This window comes from Schistocerca nitens, chromosome 5 (assembly GCF_023898315.1).
Source record: "Schistocerca nitens isolate TAMUIC-IGC-003100 chromosome 5, iqSchNite1.1, whole genome shotgun sequence".
NCBI classification, from domain to species: Eukaryota; Metazoa; Arthropoda; class Insecta; order Orthoptera; family Acrididae; genus Schistocerca; species Schistocerca nitens.
The window spans coordinates 403,639,470-403,652,719 of NC_064618.1; the positions used below are offsets into that span (position 1 = coordinate 403,639,470).

At 43.6% G+C, this 13,250-nt stretch overlaps 1 protein-coding gene across 1 annotated transcript in view; it reads right to left on the reverse strand.

Moving 5' to 3' along the window:
• Positions 1–214: 214 nt before the first annotated feature.
• LOC126260248 (putative uncharacterized protein DDB_G0287191) overlaps positions 215–13,250 on the reverse strand; it is a 32,523-nt gene continuing 19,487 nt past the window's right edge. Inside the window, exons 3-4 of the mRNA XM_049957565.1 lie at positions 10,476–10,659; positions 215–266 (exon numbers count right to left, since the gene is read on the reverse strand). Coding sequence (XP_049813522.1) covers positions 10,488–10,659 — 172 coding nt within the window. The 3' untranslated portion in view covers positions 215–266; positions 10,476–10,487. The remainder of the gene's footprint in view (positions 267–10,475; positions 10,660–13,250) is intronic.

Genomic DNA, 13,250 nt, shown 5'->3' on the forward strand with positions numbered 1-13,250 from the left:
GTTGAAACATCAGGTGACAGTATCAATTGGAATCGACTTCTGCTTAATCTGAGTAATTCGTTCACGGAGACCTCCTACCTAAACATCACTCGTTTCAATTTTACATCATGAAGGCGCCTCTGCTGTGAGTGTTGTAACGCATATTAATTGCGTCAAGTAAGTAACATAAATTCCTTTATTTACAAATTATATACATATAGCATACATAAAACACTGTAAATATAACGGAATGAGTAGACTAGATGAGGGGCCAAGTTTCTCGCCACCTGAAACAGTAAGAAAATTCAGCACGTTATTTTCAGTAAAGACTTACTCTAATTAATATGTTTGATTATTGATAATATATGAGGGAGTATTTACAACATACACTAATGATTAATTTTTGAGAACATTTCTCGGGGAGGAAAACAGTAGTCTAGTTAAAGTACTGGACTAACAACAGTCTTGAAGGCAATAATATATTTATTTGCAATTGTTAGCAGTTTCCGTCAGGATGTAACCATCTTCAGACCGTTTATACCATGAGGGTAGGCGGTGGCGATGAACGGAGCATATGTGAGTTCAGGAACGTCAAGTGCTTGGGTTAAGTTCACCGCCACCGCCTGTGATCATGGTATAATGGTCTGAAGATAACCACATTAGGACCGAAACCAGTAACATTTGCAAATAAATATTTTATTGCGGTCAAGACTGTTTTAATTCATTATTAAACAGTAATGAATATTTTTCTAATTTCATTCTGATGTGTGGTTCTGTTAATATTTGAGGAGCGTTTACGTTCACGGAATTTGTACGATACAGGAAAAGTAGTTGGCAGAATTAGAAGTTTTATTAGCAATTTCTAACCACCACGTCTTCTCTGTTCCCAAGATTATTCCATAAACGTAATGTCAAAGCTGACATCGATTAAACTTAAAGAGCCCAGTATTGCCGCTGATGGTAACAACTGCACTTTCAAAACTGATTAAATTACTGTTTTAAAAATGAAAGCAGGTTTTTAATATTTGGCATGTTCATTTGCTTAGAATTGTTTTATTCCACACGGAACATTAAAAGCAGTTAGAAAATAATAAACATAAGATGTAATCGTTGTATTCGAAACACAGCAACAGTGCTTACTAAATAAACCAAATGAATCTGAATCCATTATTTATCTTTCAGACACAGTTACGGAAACACTGTACATGGAGTAGTGCAATCAGTGACCGACTAACGTGGCTTGATAACCATATTACAACAACCATCATCTTTGCCTCCAGCATGAGTCAATGGAAGCTACAAGTCTGAGCATTACAAACAATGATGGTCATGTTAAATGAAGTATCTATGTTAAACAACTTGGTATGACAATATTCAGAAACATCTACTGTGCAAAGAAAAAGGTCGCAAATCGGCTTCAAAATACAGCGCATCGACAGTCAAAACAGAAATTATGTACGATATTGCACAGTACTTTTAATTGCTGTATTTTTGTATGTCTTTGTGTGTGCAATTTATGATATGTAACACTACGTACTTCGATGTATATTCACTCTTTACTGTTGTTTTGAGGCATATCTTATGACGGCGCTAAACCGAAATGCGTAGCGTTTGGTGACTCACCAAAAAATAATTTTGCCGATCAAGACAAAAAGAACTGGTACTCATGTGAGGCCGCTTCATCGTATGTGTCATATAAGGACATATGATTGTCGGAAGGACAGACTCAGCATACAGGAAAGTCAAAACAACCTTTGGTGATATTAAAAGCAACGGTGGTAACATTAAGAGTGCAACGGGAATTCCACTGTTAAATGCAGAGGAGGGAGCAGATAGATGGAAAGAATACATTGAAAGCCTCTATGAGGGTGAAGATTTGTCTGATGTGATAGAAGAAGAACAGGAGCCGATTTAGAAGAGATAGGGGATCCAGTATTAGAATCGGAATTTAAAAGAGCTTTGGAGGACTTACGGTCAAATAAGGCAGAAGGGATAGATAACATTCCATCAGAATTTCTAAAATCATTGGGGGAAGTGGCAACAAAACAACTATTCAGGTTGGTGTGTAGAATATATGAGTCTGGCGACATACCATCTGACTTTCGGAAAAGCATCATCCACACAATTCCGAAGACGGCAAGAGCTGACAAGTGCGAGAATTATCGCACAATCAGCTTAACAGCTCATGCATCGAAGCTGCTTACAAGAATAATATACAGAAGAATGGAAAAGAAAATTGAGAATGCGCTAGGTGACGATCAGTTTGGCTTTAGGAAAGGTAAAGGGACGAGAGAGGCAATTCTGACGTTACGGCTAATAATGGAAGCAAGGCTAAAGAAAAATCAAGACACTTTCATAGGATTTGTTGACCTGGAAAAAGCGTTCGACAATATAAAACGGTGCAAGTTGTTGGAGATTCTGAAAAAAGTAGGGGTAAGCTATAGGTAGAGACGGGTCATATTCAATATGTACAACAACCAAGAGGGAATAATAAGAGTGGACGATCAAGAACGAAGTGCTCGTATTAAGAAGGGTGTAAGACAAGGCTGTAGCCTTTCGCCCCTACTCTTCAATCTGTACATCGAGGAAGCAATGATGGAAATAAAAGAAAGGTTCAGGAGTGGAATTAAAATACAAGGTGAAAGGATATCAATGATACGATTCGCTGATGACATTGCTATCCTGAGTGAAAGTGAAGAAGAATTAAATGATCTGCTGAACGGAATGAACAGTCTAATGCGTACACAGTATGGTTTGAGAGTAAATCGGAGAAAGACGAAGGTAATGAGAAGTTGTAGAAATGAGAACAGCGAGAAACTTAACATCTGGAGTGATGGTCACGAAGTCAATGAAGTTAAGGAATTCTGCTACCTAGGCAGTAAAATAACCAATGACGGACGGAGCAAGGAGGACATCAAAAGCAGACTCGCTATGGCAAAAAAAGGCATTTCTGGCCAAGAGAAGTCTACTAATATCAAATACCGGCCTTAATTTGAGGAAGAAATTTCTGAGGATGTACGTCTGGAGTACAGCATTGTATGGTAGTGAAATATGGATTGTGGGAAAACCGGAACAGAAGAGAATCTAAGCATTTGAGATGTGGTGCTATAGGCGAATGTTGAAAATTAGGTGGACTGATAAGGTAAGGAATGAGGAGGTTCTACGCAGAATCGGAAAGGAAAGGAATATGTGGAAAACAAGGAGAAGGGACAGGATGATAGGACATCTGCTAAGACATGAGGGAATGACTTCCATGGTACTAGAGGGAGCTGTAGAGGGCAAAAACTGTAGAGGAAGACAGAGATTGGAATACGTCAAGCAAATAATTGAGGACGTAGGTTGTAAGTGCTACTCTGAGATGAAGAGGTTAGCACAGGAAATGAATTCGTGGGGCGGCGGGCCGCATCAAACCAGTCAGTAGACTGATGACCAAAAAAAAAAAAATATGTTATGCCATGAGACCAAGACACTGCTGTGTTCGATTATATTGTTTATTACAATAGCCCTCTTTCGGCGTGATTGTCATCTTCAAGTTATATCAGGTGGTCTCCATCATGACATCAGTGGTTGAGTTGCTGTCGCACTACCGTACAAGTTCGCTCCTTTGATGTTGATGGAACTATAGCAGGTTTTAAACTTTTGCTGGATCAGTTATTTATAAAGTTATCTAATTACAAAAAAAAATATTTCGTAATGAGGTTACTTGACAGCTGTACTGACAGTTGAGTCAGCGATGTTATGTCGCGTAATACAACAAATATCTGCTCAGCAAAAGTTAACCACCGACCATAGCTCCACCAACATCAAGGGAGCAGACTTATTCAGTAGTGGATATCACGACCACCTGATATGACCTGAAGATGCCAATCACTCCGAAATAAGACTATTGTGAAAATAATATAATCGAACACAGCAGCGTCTTTGTCTCATAGCATAAATAAAAGACAAAAAGAATTTACCAACAGTGTAGTTAAATGGTCGCAGACCTCTCAAAACACTGTGTATTCAAAGTGATTAACCACTGTGCATCATTGACTGGCAGGTCTGTCAATACAAATAAACTGCTAATTAATGATACTGATTGGATAAAGAAGTCTTACGTAACCGCATTTCGAATCAGCCACGTACAAGCAGTGAGTCGGTAGGCTCTCCGCAGAAACCGCGCTTACAACGCCTTTGTTTGGGCGAGACGGACGCGCGTGGGCGGCAGGTGGCCGCGTGGCTTCTTCGGTCACCTTGCCCGCGTGCCGTCGCCCTTGACAGCAGCAAGGGCAGCGCGAGAAAGTGCGGCCTCTCCGTGAACTCTCACTGCTCTGCGACGCGTGGCTGGCCAGCCGGTGTGTCTCTGGACGCACCAGGTTTCTCCTGCAACTGTCGGCGCTGGACCCCCTGATCCAGATGACCAGCACTCTAGCGACGTGGTACTTTTTATCCCTTAACATGATTCACCGAGCGATTCACATTCTTTGAGACTCGGGACGATCTTTGGTTCCATGCCGTTATGTACTATGGCAATCCAAGGGTTAGCCGCGTCAGATCTGAAATATACCTCAATGTACGACGGGCGTTCAATAGTAATGGAACACATTTTTTTCTCTCGGCAAATTTCGGGTGGAAAAATTCGTTGTGGGACATTATGGAATATTCTCGCTTCAGCCCCTATAGTTTGATGAAGTTCCAACAGTTGGCGGTGCTATACGTAGCCTTCAAAATGTCGTTTGTAACGGATGTGGCGGAAAACGAAAGCATAGCAGATATTCGATAGCGCTTGCAGAGTGTCTACGGAGAACTGGCAGTGAACAAAAGCACGATGAACAGTCTGTCGTCATGACAATAAGGTCGAGCAGACCTGTCCGATCTTTCGTGTGCCGGCCGGCCGTGCACAGCTGTGACTCCTGCTACGTTGGGGCGTGCGGACACTCTCATTCGCGGTAATCGACGAATCGCAATCAGACACCTCTCTGCAGAACCGTACGTCTCTGCCGATAGTGCTGACACGCTCGTCCACCAGTTGGCATACTCAGAGGTGTGTGCACGCAGGGTTCCTCGCCGCTTAACAGAAGACCATAAAGAGCAACGAAGGATCATCTGTACTGAATGGCTTGAATGTTACGAGGCAGACTGTGCCAATTTTTTCTCAAACATCGTCACGGGCGATGAAACATGGGTTCATTACTTAGAACGCGGAACAAAATGGCAAACATGGAGTGGCTCCACGCAACCACTCCTCCGAAGAAAACGTTCAAAGCCGCGCCCTCACCGGTAAAGTCAAGCGGATGGTATTCTGGGTCTCTGAAAGAGTTGTTCTGTTTGATATCTCCCTCATGGTGCAACCACCAATTCTTCAAAAATGGTTCAAATGACTATAAGCGCTATGGGACTTAACATCTGAGATCATCAGTCCCCTAGAACTTAGAACTACTTAAACCTAACTAACCTAAGGACATCACACACATCCATGCCCGAGGTAGGATTCGAACCTGCGACCGTAGCAGCAGCGCGGTTCCGGACGGAAGCGCCTAGAACCGCTCGGCCACAGCGGCCAGCCCACCAATTCTGAAGTGTATTGTGCTACCCTCAGGAAACTAAGGAAACGATTTCAACGTGTTAGTCGCCGCAAAAATGTAAACGAACTTCTCTTTATCTATAACTATGCAAGGCCTCACAAAACTCTCCGCAACCGAGAGGAGCTCATAAAACTCCATGGGACCGTTCTTCCTCATCCATCCTACAGCCGAGATCTTGCACCTTCCGACTTCCATCTGTGTGACCCAGTGAAGGGTGCACTCATCGGAAAGTAGTAGGTGGATGATGGGAAGGCTCCGACGTCGACCAGTAGAGTGGTACCACGCGGGCATACAGGCCTTCCCAGTTATATTGTGTAAGGTCGTCGCGTTAGACGGAGATAATGTTGAAAAATAGACATTTGTAGCCGAAAGAGTGGGAATTATTATGGCATATTGGAAACCTGAATGAAGCCAACCTGATTCCAGCAATAAATTTGTAGCAGTGCTTACTGAACTTCGCTCGTATCTTCGTCTTCGTCAATAGGTTTGGTGTTTCTACTGCTTTACCGAACCTCTATGCATATGGAGATAGTGCTATAGTATCTGATCAGAAGTTTCAGTTGGACAGAATGTCAATTCTAAGGCCCCGGCTTCGATTCCGGCAGGCTCGGAAGTTTTCCCCGCTCAGGGACTGGGTGTTGTGTTGTCGTAGTCATCATCATTTCATCTCCATCTAATCGCAAGTCGCCGAAGTGGCGCCAATTCGAATGATTTGCACCCGGCGAACGGTCTACCCGACGGGAGGCCCTAGTCACACGACATTTACATTTACATCCCTTCTCGGAGGAGGGCTGCGCCTGTGTGTTCCATAGCAACCAGGGCGGCGTGCGTGTCGTATCCATAACACCTGTAGCAAGTTGCTGTCCTCAGTTCTTTTAGCAGGGCGATATCGATGTCCGTTGCTCTTAGCGTGTCGCGGAGCAGTTGAATTTTAACGTTGGAGCCAGTGTTATTGGTGTTGATGGTAGCTATTCGGTATGCCTGATGGGGGATCTGTGCTGTCGATAGGTTCGTAACTGATGAATATTGTCGTGGTGGATTCTGGATGTCCGTAGTAATCGCAGGAGTCGTTGTAGAAACATCCCCCATTTTAGTGTTGGTCTAACGGAGGAACAGGTCTCATTTCCGCATCGGGTGGAGGTGGTAAATCCCGGTGCATTTTTACCACAGTGTAATGCGGAATTGGCAACTAGATATTTCTAACGGCGGACCCGACAGTATAAATGAAGGCGTTTAGTACTGTGATGTCCGTACAGGAAAGGTGACAGCGGAATAGGTCGGAGAGCTCAGTGACTTCGAATGTGGATTGGCCTTTGGTTGTTACCCGCGCTCCAAAATCTGCCCAGAGCGCCTGTTGGTACTGTTGAGTGAAAACGCGAAGGAACCAGCACAGCTAAACCAATATCAGGCAGATCTCATGTACTTACGGACAGGGATGGTCGAGCATTGCGTAGTGTGGTTGTACAAAATCTCATGAAGTCGGCGAAAGTAACTACTCGTGAGTACCAAAGTGCTGCCAGCAGTCCAACCAGCGCAATGACTGTCCGTATGAAGTCAAATTGAATGGGGTACGATGGTAGAGCAGCGTCTGTAGTCTATATCAGTGATGAGTTACACTTCAAATGATGTAAAGACTTACGTCACTGGACAGTTGATGAATGAAAACGAGTGATTTGGTGTGATAAATGAACGCTGTATCCTGTGGTAATCGAATGGAAGGGTTTCGGTTTGGGCAAATGCCCGCAGAAAGTTATCTGACTTCATGTGTAGTGTCCACAATGAAGAAGTAGAGAGGTGTTATGGTACGGGTGTATTTTTCGTGGTTATGGTGTGGTCCACTACTGCGCTTAAGGAAACGCTAACATGGGAGGCTATGAACTCATTTTTCAGCACTGCGTAATTAGTACGGCAGAGGTACAATTCGGAGACGACAATTGTTTGTATCAGCGTAGAAAAATATCCTGTCTTAACGCAGGATCTGTCAGCTAATGGTTTGTGGGCAATAACAATCGTGGAATGGACTGTGCAGCCCAGACTCCTGACCTGAACTCAGTAGAACGTCTTTGGCATGTAAGAATGTCGACTTCGTTCCAGACGCCAGCACCCAACATCGCTACCTTCTCTGATTTCGGCTCTCGAGGAAGAAATCTACATCAGAGAAGATTCAGTGTTAAGGCACTGCACTTCGTTTCAGAGAAAGCGGATTTTAAATCATCTGCTATACATCAGTTTTTGATTTCTCCGTCCTTTCCTTAAATCACTTCATCCAATCACTGAGTTCTTTTATACAGCATCAGCAACACTGATCACTTACACTGTGCACTTTCAACTCAGGTAATATTCTTCTCTACTGAGTACATTACCCACTCAACAGCCGCCGCTGTGACCGAGCGGTTCTAAGCGCTTCAGTTCGGAACCGCGCTGTTGCTACGGTCGCAGGTTCGAGTCCTGCCTCGGGCATGGAAGTGTGTGATGTCCTTAGGTTAGTTAGGTTCAAGTAGTTCTAAGTCTAGGGGACTCATGAACTCAGACGTTAAGTCCCATAGTGCTTAGAGCTATTTGAACAATTTTTTGAACCGACTCAGCAATATGCTCTAATCTTTAAGTTTTTCTTTTTTAATCTCTTTGTTTAACTCCTATTCCTTCAAACGACAATTTGTGGGTGTATATATAGGTTCACTAACAAGTAGCAATGTATAATCGCTACTGAAGCCCCTAAGCTTAAACCAACACAGTTTCTGAAATTTTGTAAGTGAGCATAAACACAGCTTCTTGCTAGATAAAAGTTATCGTTTCTAGTTAGCTTTCGGCATTGTTTCATTTTGATTAAAAATGGCCACACCTTGATTTGTTAATATGTACAGAGGGTGGACAAAAATATGGAAGCAACGAGAACACAACACGTTACCATGCCTAATTCGATATAAGTTGGCATTAAAAACAGCTTCCAATCGTCTCTGGATGGATAAATACAGGTCGTTTATGGTTTTTAAGAGTATCTTGCACCATTATTCCAGCAAAATGGAAGCAAGTTCAGGTGATGCTGACGGAGATTGATACCTATCACGCGCGCTTCTCTACAAAGTAGACCACAAAGACTCAATAACATTGAGCTCTGATGCTGTGGTGATCAGGGGAGATACGACAATTCATCCTAGTGTTCACAAAAGCAGACCTGGACGATGCGAGCTGTATGAACAGGGGCCGTGTCGTCTTGGTGCACAGCACCATCACTGAGGAATAAACATTATACCATGGCACGGACCTGATAGTGAAATGCGATCTTCCACAACAGTCATGTGGCCCATGGAATATCCCGACATGGCTTCTTAAACCGTCACCGAACCCCCGCCACTTTTCACTCTTGGGACATATCTCGGCCAGATATTCGAGACAGTTCAAACAAGACTCGCCCGACCAAATGACTTTCTTCTAATGCTCCATAGTTCAAGGTTTATGGCTTCGGCGCCACGTTTTTCCTGTTACGGGCATTTGCATCACTGATTCCATCTCGTCCTCCAGTTGCTTTGTTATGAAATTCCCTTCCATGTTGTTTTGATGATGACAGGGATCGTGCTGTGACATTCAAGTCTGCAGTGACTTTTGCAGCTGTTGTCCTCTTATTTTTCGACCCAGTCCTCTTCCATGACCGTCTGTCACGGTCAGCCAACACATACTTTCATCCGCGTTGTGACTTAGCGGTTGTTGTTTTTCCGCTGTCCCTGCATGCGATATAGATCTTCGATGGTGTCTCTTGAACCACCAAACATTTCGACTGCCTTAGTTACGGAAACACCCACCACACGAGCCTAACAGTTTGCCCAAGTTCGAATTCACTTAGCTCCAACATAACGCACCCACAATTACACACAACGCTGTTTTAATCGCGACTGGTACTCGCAACGTTCCGAGGTAATTGCACAGGCGCCGTTCGTGCTCAAATACAACAGCGCAACCTGCAGGCCTGGCTAGGGCATGCATTTATGTTCAAGCATGCTTTTTCTTGTTCGGTTTCCATGGTTTCCAAGCTCTTTAAGTGTATAATGCTGCACTATATGTTCAGAAGTATCCGTACACACCTGTGCAATGCGGAGTTGGTCTACAGGTGTCACGTTAAACGGATCTACCAGTGTAATAGAAGGCAGGGAGTACTGTGTTGTCAGTAGAGATGCAGTAACAGCAGAATGGGTTGGCCACGACGGCACAGTGGCTACGAGCTAGGTCACTGCGCGTCACCCGAATAACGTATCCATCAAGGACATTTCAGCCGTTCTAAAGCTGCCCAAATCGACTGTTGCTGATGTGATTATGGAATGGAAGCGCCAAGGAACTACCGCAGCTAAAACAGGAACAAGCAGACCTCATGTACTCGCGGAAAGACGATGTTCTGTGGACAATAAGATTCCTGAAATGGAGTGACCTGCCCTAAATCCCGATCTGAACCCAACAGAATACCTTTGGGTTGAGTTAGAACGTCGACCTCGCTCTGGAGACCAGTACTATCTTCTTTGGTTACGGCTCTTCAGTAAGAATGGGATGCCATTTTTCCACGGACATTCCGGACACCACACGGAAAATTTCCGTAGCAGAGTTCAAGCCGTCATAAAAGCAAACAATGGCTACCCCCAATTAATGTCCATTTATAGGTGTCCAGGTACATTCGATCAGAAAGCGTAATTAATGTTGTAGTATCGCGGCAGACAGATGTCTTTAAACTAAGGTTTCCACTTTTTTCTTTTTTCTAGAGCCTTCCAGTAAAATGACTTTAGGGTGTTCCTCCAAGGAAGACATGCATCGTTAGTCTCTTTCCATCATAAAATTCCTCTAAAGCCACTAGTTTTGCGGCTCAGATGAGAATTTGCAAAGCACTCCCTCATTGCTTGTCAGTTACTCTCCATTTTAACACAAAAGAGCATAACGAAGACGTACCTGTGGGGGCCATCAGTAGTGGACGAACTGATGCTCAACAAGCGCAGGCGGCGGCACTGGGACAGCCAGAGGGTGGACGTGGTGGTGATGCAGCGCGTGGAAGTAGTGGTGCACGGGCACCTTGTGGATCTTGTGGTGATGCACCGTGTGGATCGGGTACGGCACGCGCACGATGAAGTGTTGGCTGCAACAGTGAAGCACTGTCTTACGTGAGATGTTCATAAATGGCGCTTTATCGCGTCCCAACACATAAATGAGTGTGACAGTTTGGCAATATCGAAGGTAAAAGTCAAAGAAAATCTATCAAGGAGAAATGAATTACTCTAAGATGGTTAATAATCTGTAGCCAAGAAATCATTTTGTAAACAAGAATAAATCACGTGGTCGGTGAGCACAAGTGAAGAAAGACTCAGAACTGACAGTGCACAAAGCACACGTTGGCCCCCAAGTGATGACTGCTGACTGATCGTGCTTAAGAGCTGAACTGAGACCGTTTCTTAAAGTATACTTTTTCTGACTTTCCTTTCCAACCAATTCACTCATTAACGAACTACGAACTAAAAAATATACAATTTTGAAAATATTTGACAAAATATTTCGATCCTCGACAAGAGACCCAAATAAAATTAAATTTATTGAAAAGGAAGTAAACTATACAAATAAGCTAAAACAACTATCGTTTAAAAGTCTCTATTCCCTGTTGTTTGCTTCGAAGAACTGCTAGAAGGTCTTCCCCTGCACTGATTTAAGATTCATGTGTATCGATCCTCGAAGCCATCGGGCAATCTTTTTATTCTTTTCCTGTGAAATAAGAGGGAATTAAAACCTTCAGTTACCTAGATGGAAGTGAAAATGCGTTACACCTACACCTTGTTTTGCTAATGGGCCACACATATGGCTGTCTGTTCTTATCAAAACAAAATAGTCCTTCATTATTAAAACAAAATAGTCCTAACTGACTTCTGGCTCATAACACAATATCCACTCATGCCTCCAGGCAGTTGATGCACATAGTCTGAACTTAATCTGTTACTTGTGCCTGTTGATCTAATGATAGAATTAAAACTGCATGTAAGTTTCCTATAATACTGCAACACAGCTCTGTTCCACATGTAATTTCTCATAAGTTATGTAAGTTACTCATCACAACCTCTTAGTCTCTATGCTCGTCAGATTCATGCAATAAATATATCTTTAAAGTTTCTACTAATGTAATTGCTGCTTTGTGTTCTCTAACGCCACACCATACGTATTATGTAATTCTTTACCCGGCTTCTATTACTCTCAAGGCACTTACCGAGAGTGATAAAACTACAGTTTTCATGTGCGAGGAGACTTCAAAAAGAAGTTTACACGCTATTATGGCAAGCCAACTAACTTTATTCATTGCTGTGTTAATCATAGAGTGATACAAGTAAAAGGCACTACTTTTACACATAGTCACCAAATCCTGCAAACAGCGGTCGGAACTTTCAGTTACTCGGCGATAGAAATTCACACCTTGGTCGCGGATCAAGGAGCCATTCGAGAAGATAAAAAATCCTGCCGGAGAAACATCCGCAACTGAGCATTATAGAAGAGCTTGACACCACTTCAGTTGTAAGGTTCCTTTTATTTTTCAGTAGTTAAATACGATCCGTTTCGGGTTCTTACATGCCCATCATCAGGTGTTTAAAGTTTGTGCTGTGGCCCAGAGCGCCGCGGTGGACGAGCACAGGACGCGATATATCACAAGCGAGCGCAGAGCTCTGCGTTCGAAATTCGCCAACTGTGCGACACAATGTTCTACTCAGTACAGCACTGAGCAATAACTAACAGACATACAACAATGTAACTTCCGACAGTTTCAGTTTAAACAAACAGCTGGAAATAAATAAAGCAACCGGGTTTCAGATTAAACGAATGATATTAGTGGAGTAACATTGTGCACAGCTTCCAGATCATAAACACTTAACAAATGTTCAAAATGTCCTCCACTTCCGTTTACATATGCATGAAGTCGTCGAATCAAGGTGTGCCGCACACTTTCTAACACCCCTGGATGGGGTCGACTTGTTTCGCAGGCTTCCACGGCTCATCGATGAAGCGCCCCTGCATTATTTATGTTGCCTATAAGAACCAGTTGCTGTGGCTGGCCTCACATATAATTCAAAAGACTGACGTCGGGGAACTGTTTCCTGTCTGGCAATCCATCTGTCACCCATGCGGCTAATGACATCTGAATGTATCTTGCTGCAGCCCCGTCATGGATAAGCTAAATGATTCCTCTCATTTACAGGGATACTTCCCGCAGCAAGCCTGGAAATGTGTGTTGAGTGAGATCCGTGCAGACAACATCTGTACGACGTCCTGGAAGAACATACAGACCTGCCTAACGCTCACCTACAAATCCAGTTCACACAATAACCTGTGTTTGCTGCTGCTGCAGACTGCACCAAGACTGCTTACATCTACTCATATCTACATGTTGTATGGGCGAGTGCTTATGTGGAAGCAAACAGAAAACATTGTGATAATTGCCGGCCGCGGTGGCCGAGCGGTTCTAGGCGCTTCAGTCCGGAACAGTGTGATTGCTACGGTCGCAAGTTCGAATCCTGCCTCGGGCATAGATGTGTGTGATGTCCTTGGGTTAGTTAGGTTTAAGTAGTTCTACGTTCTAAGGGACTGAGGACCTCAGATGTTAAGTCCCACATCTCTGCGCCATTGCAATGGAGATACTATCGAAGACAGTGCTGCCAAAACAGAGTTACTAAACACAGCCTTCCGAAATGCCTT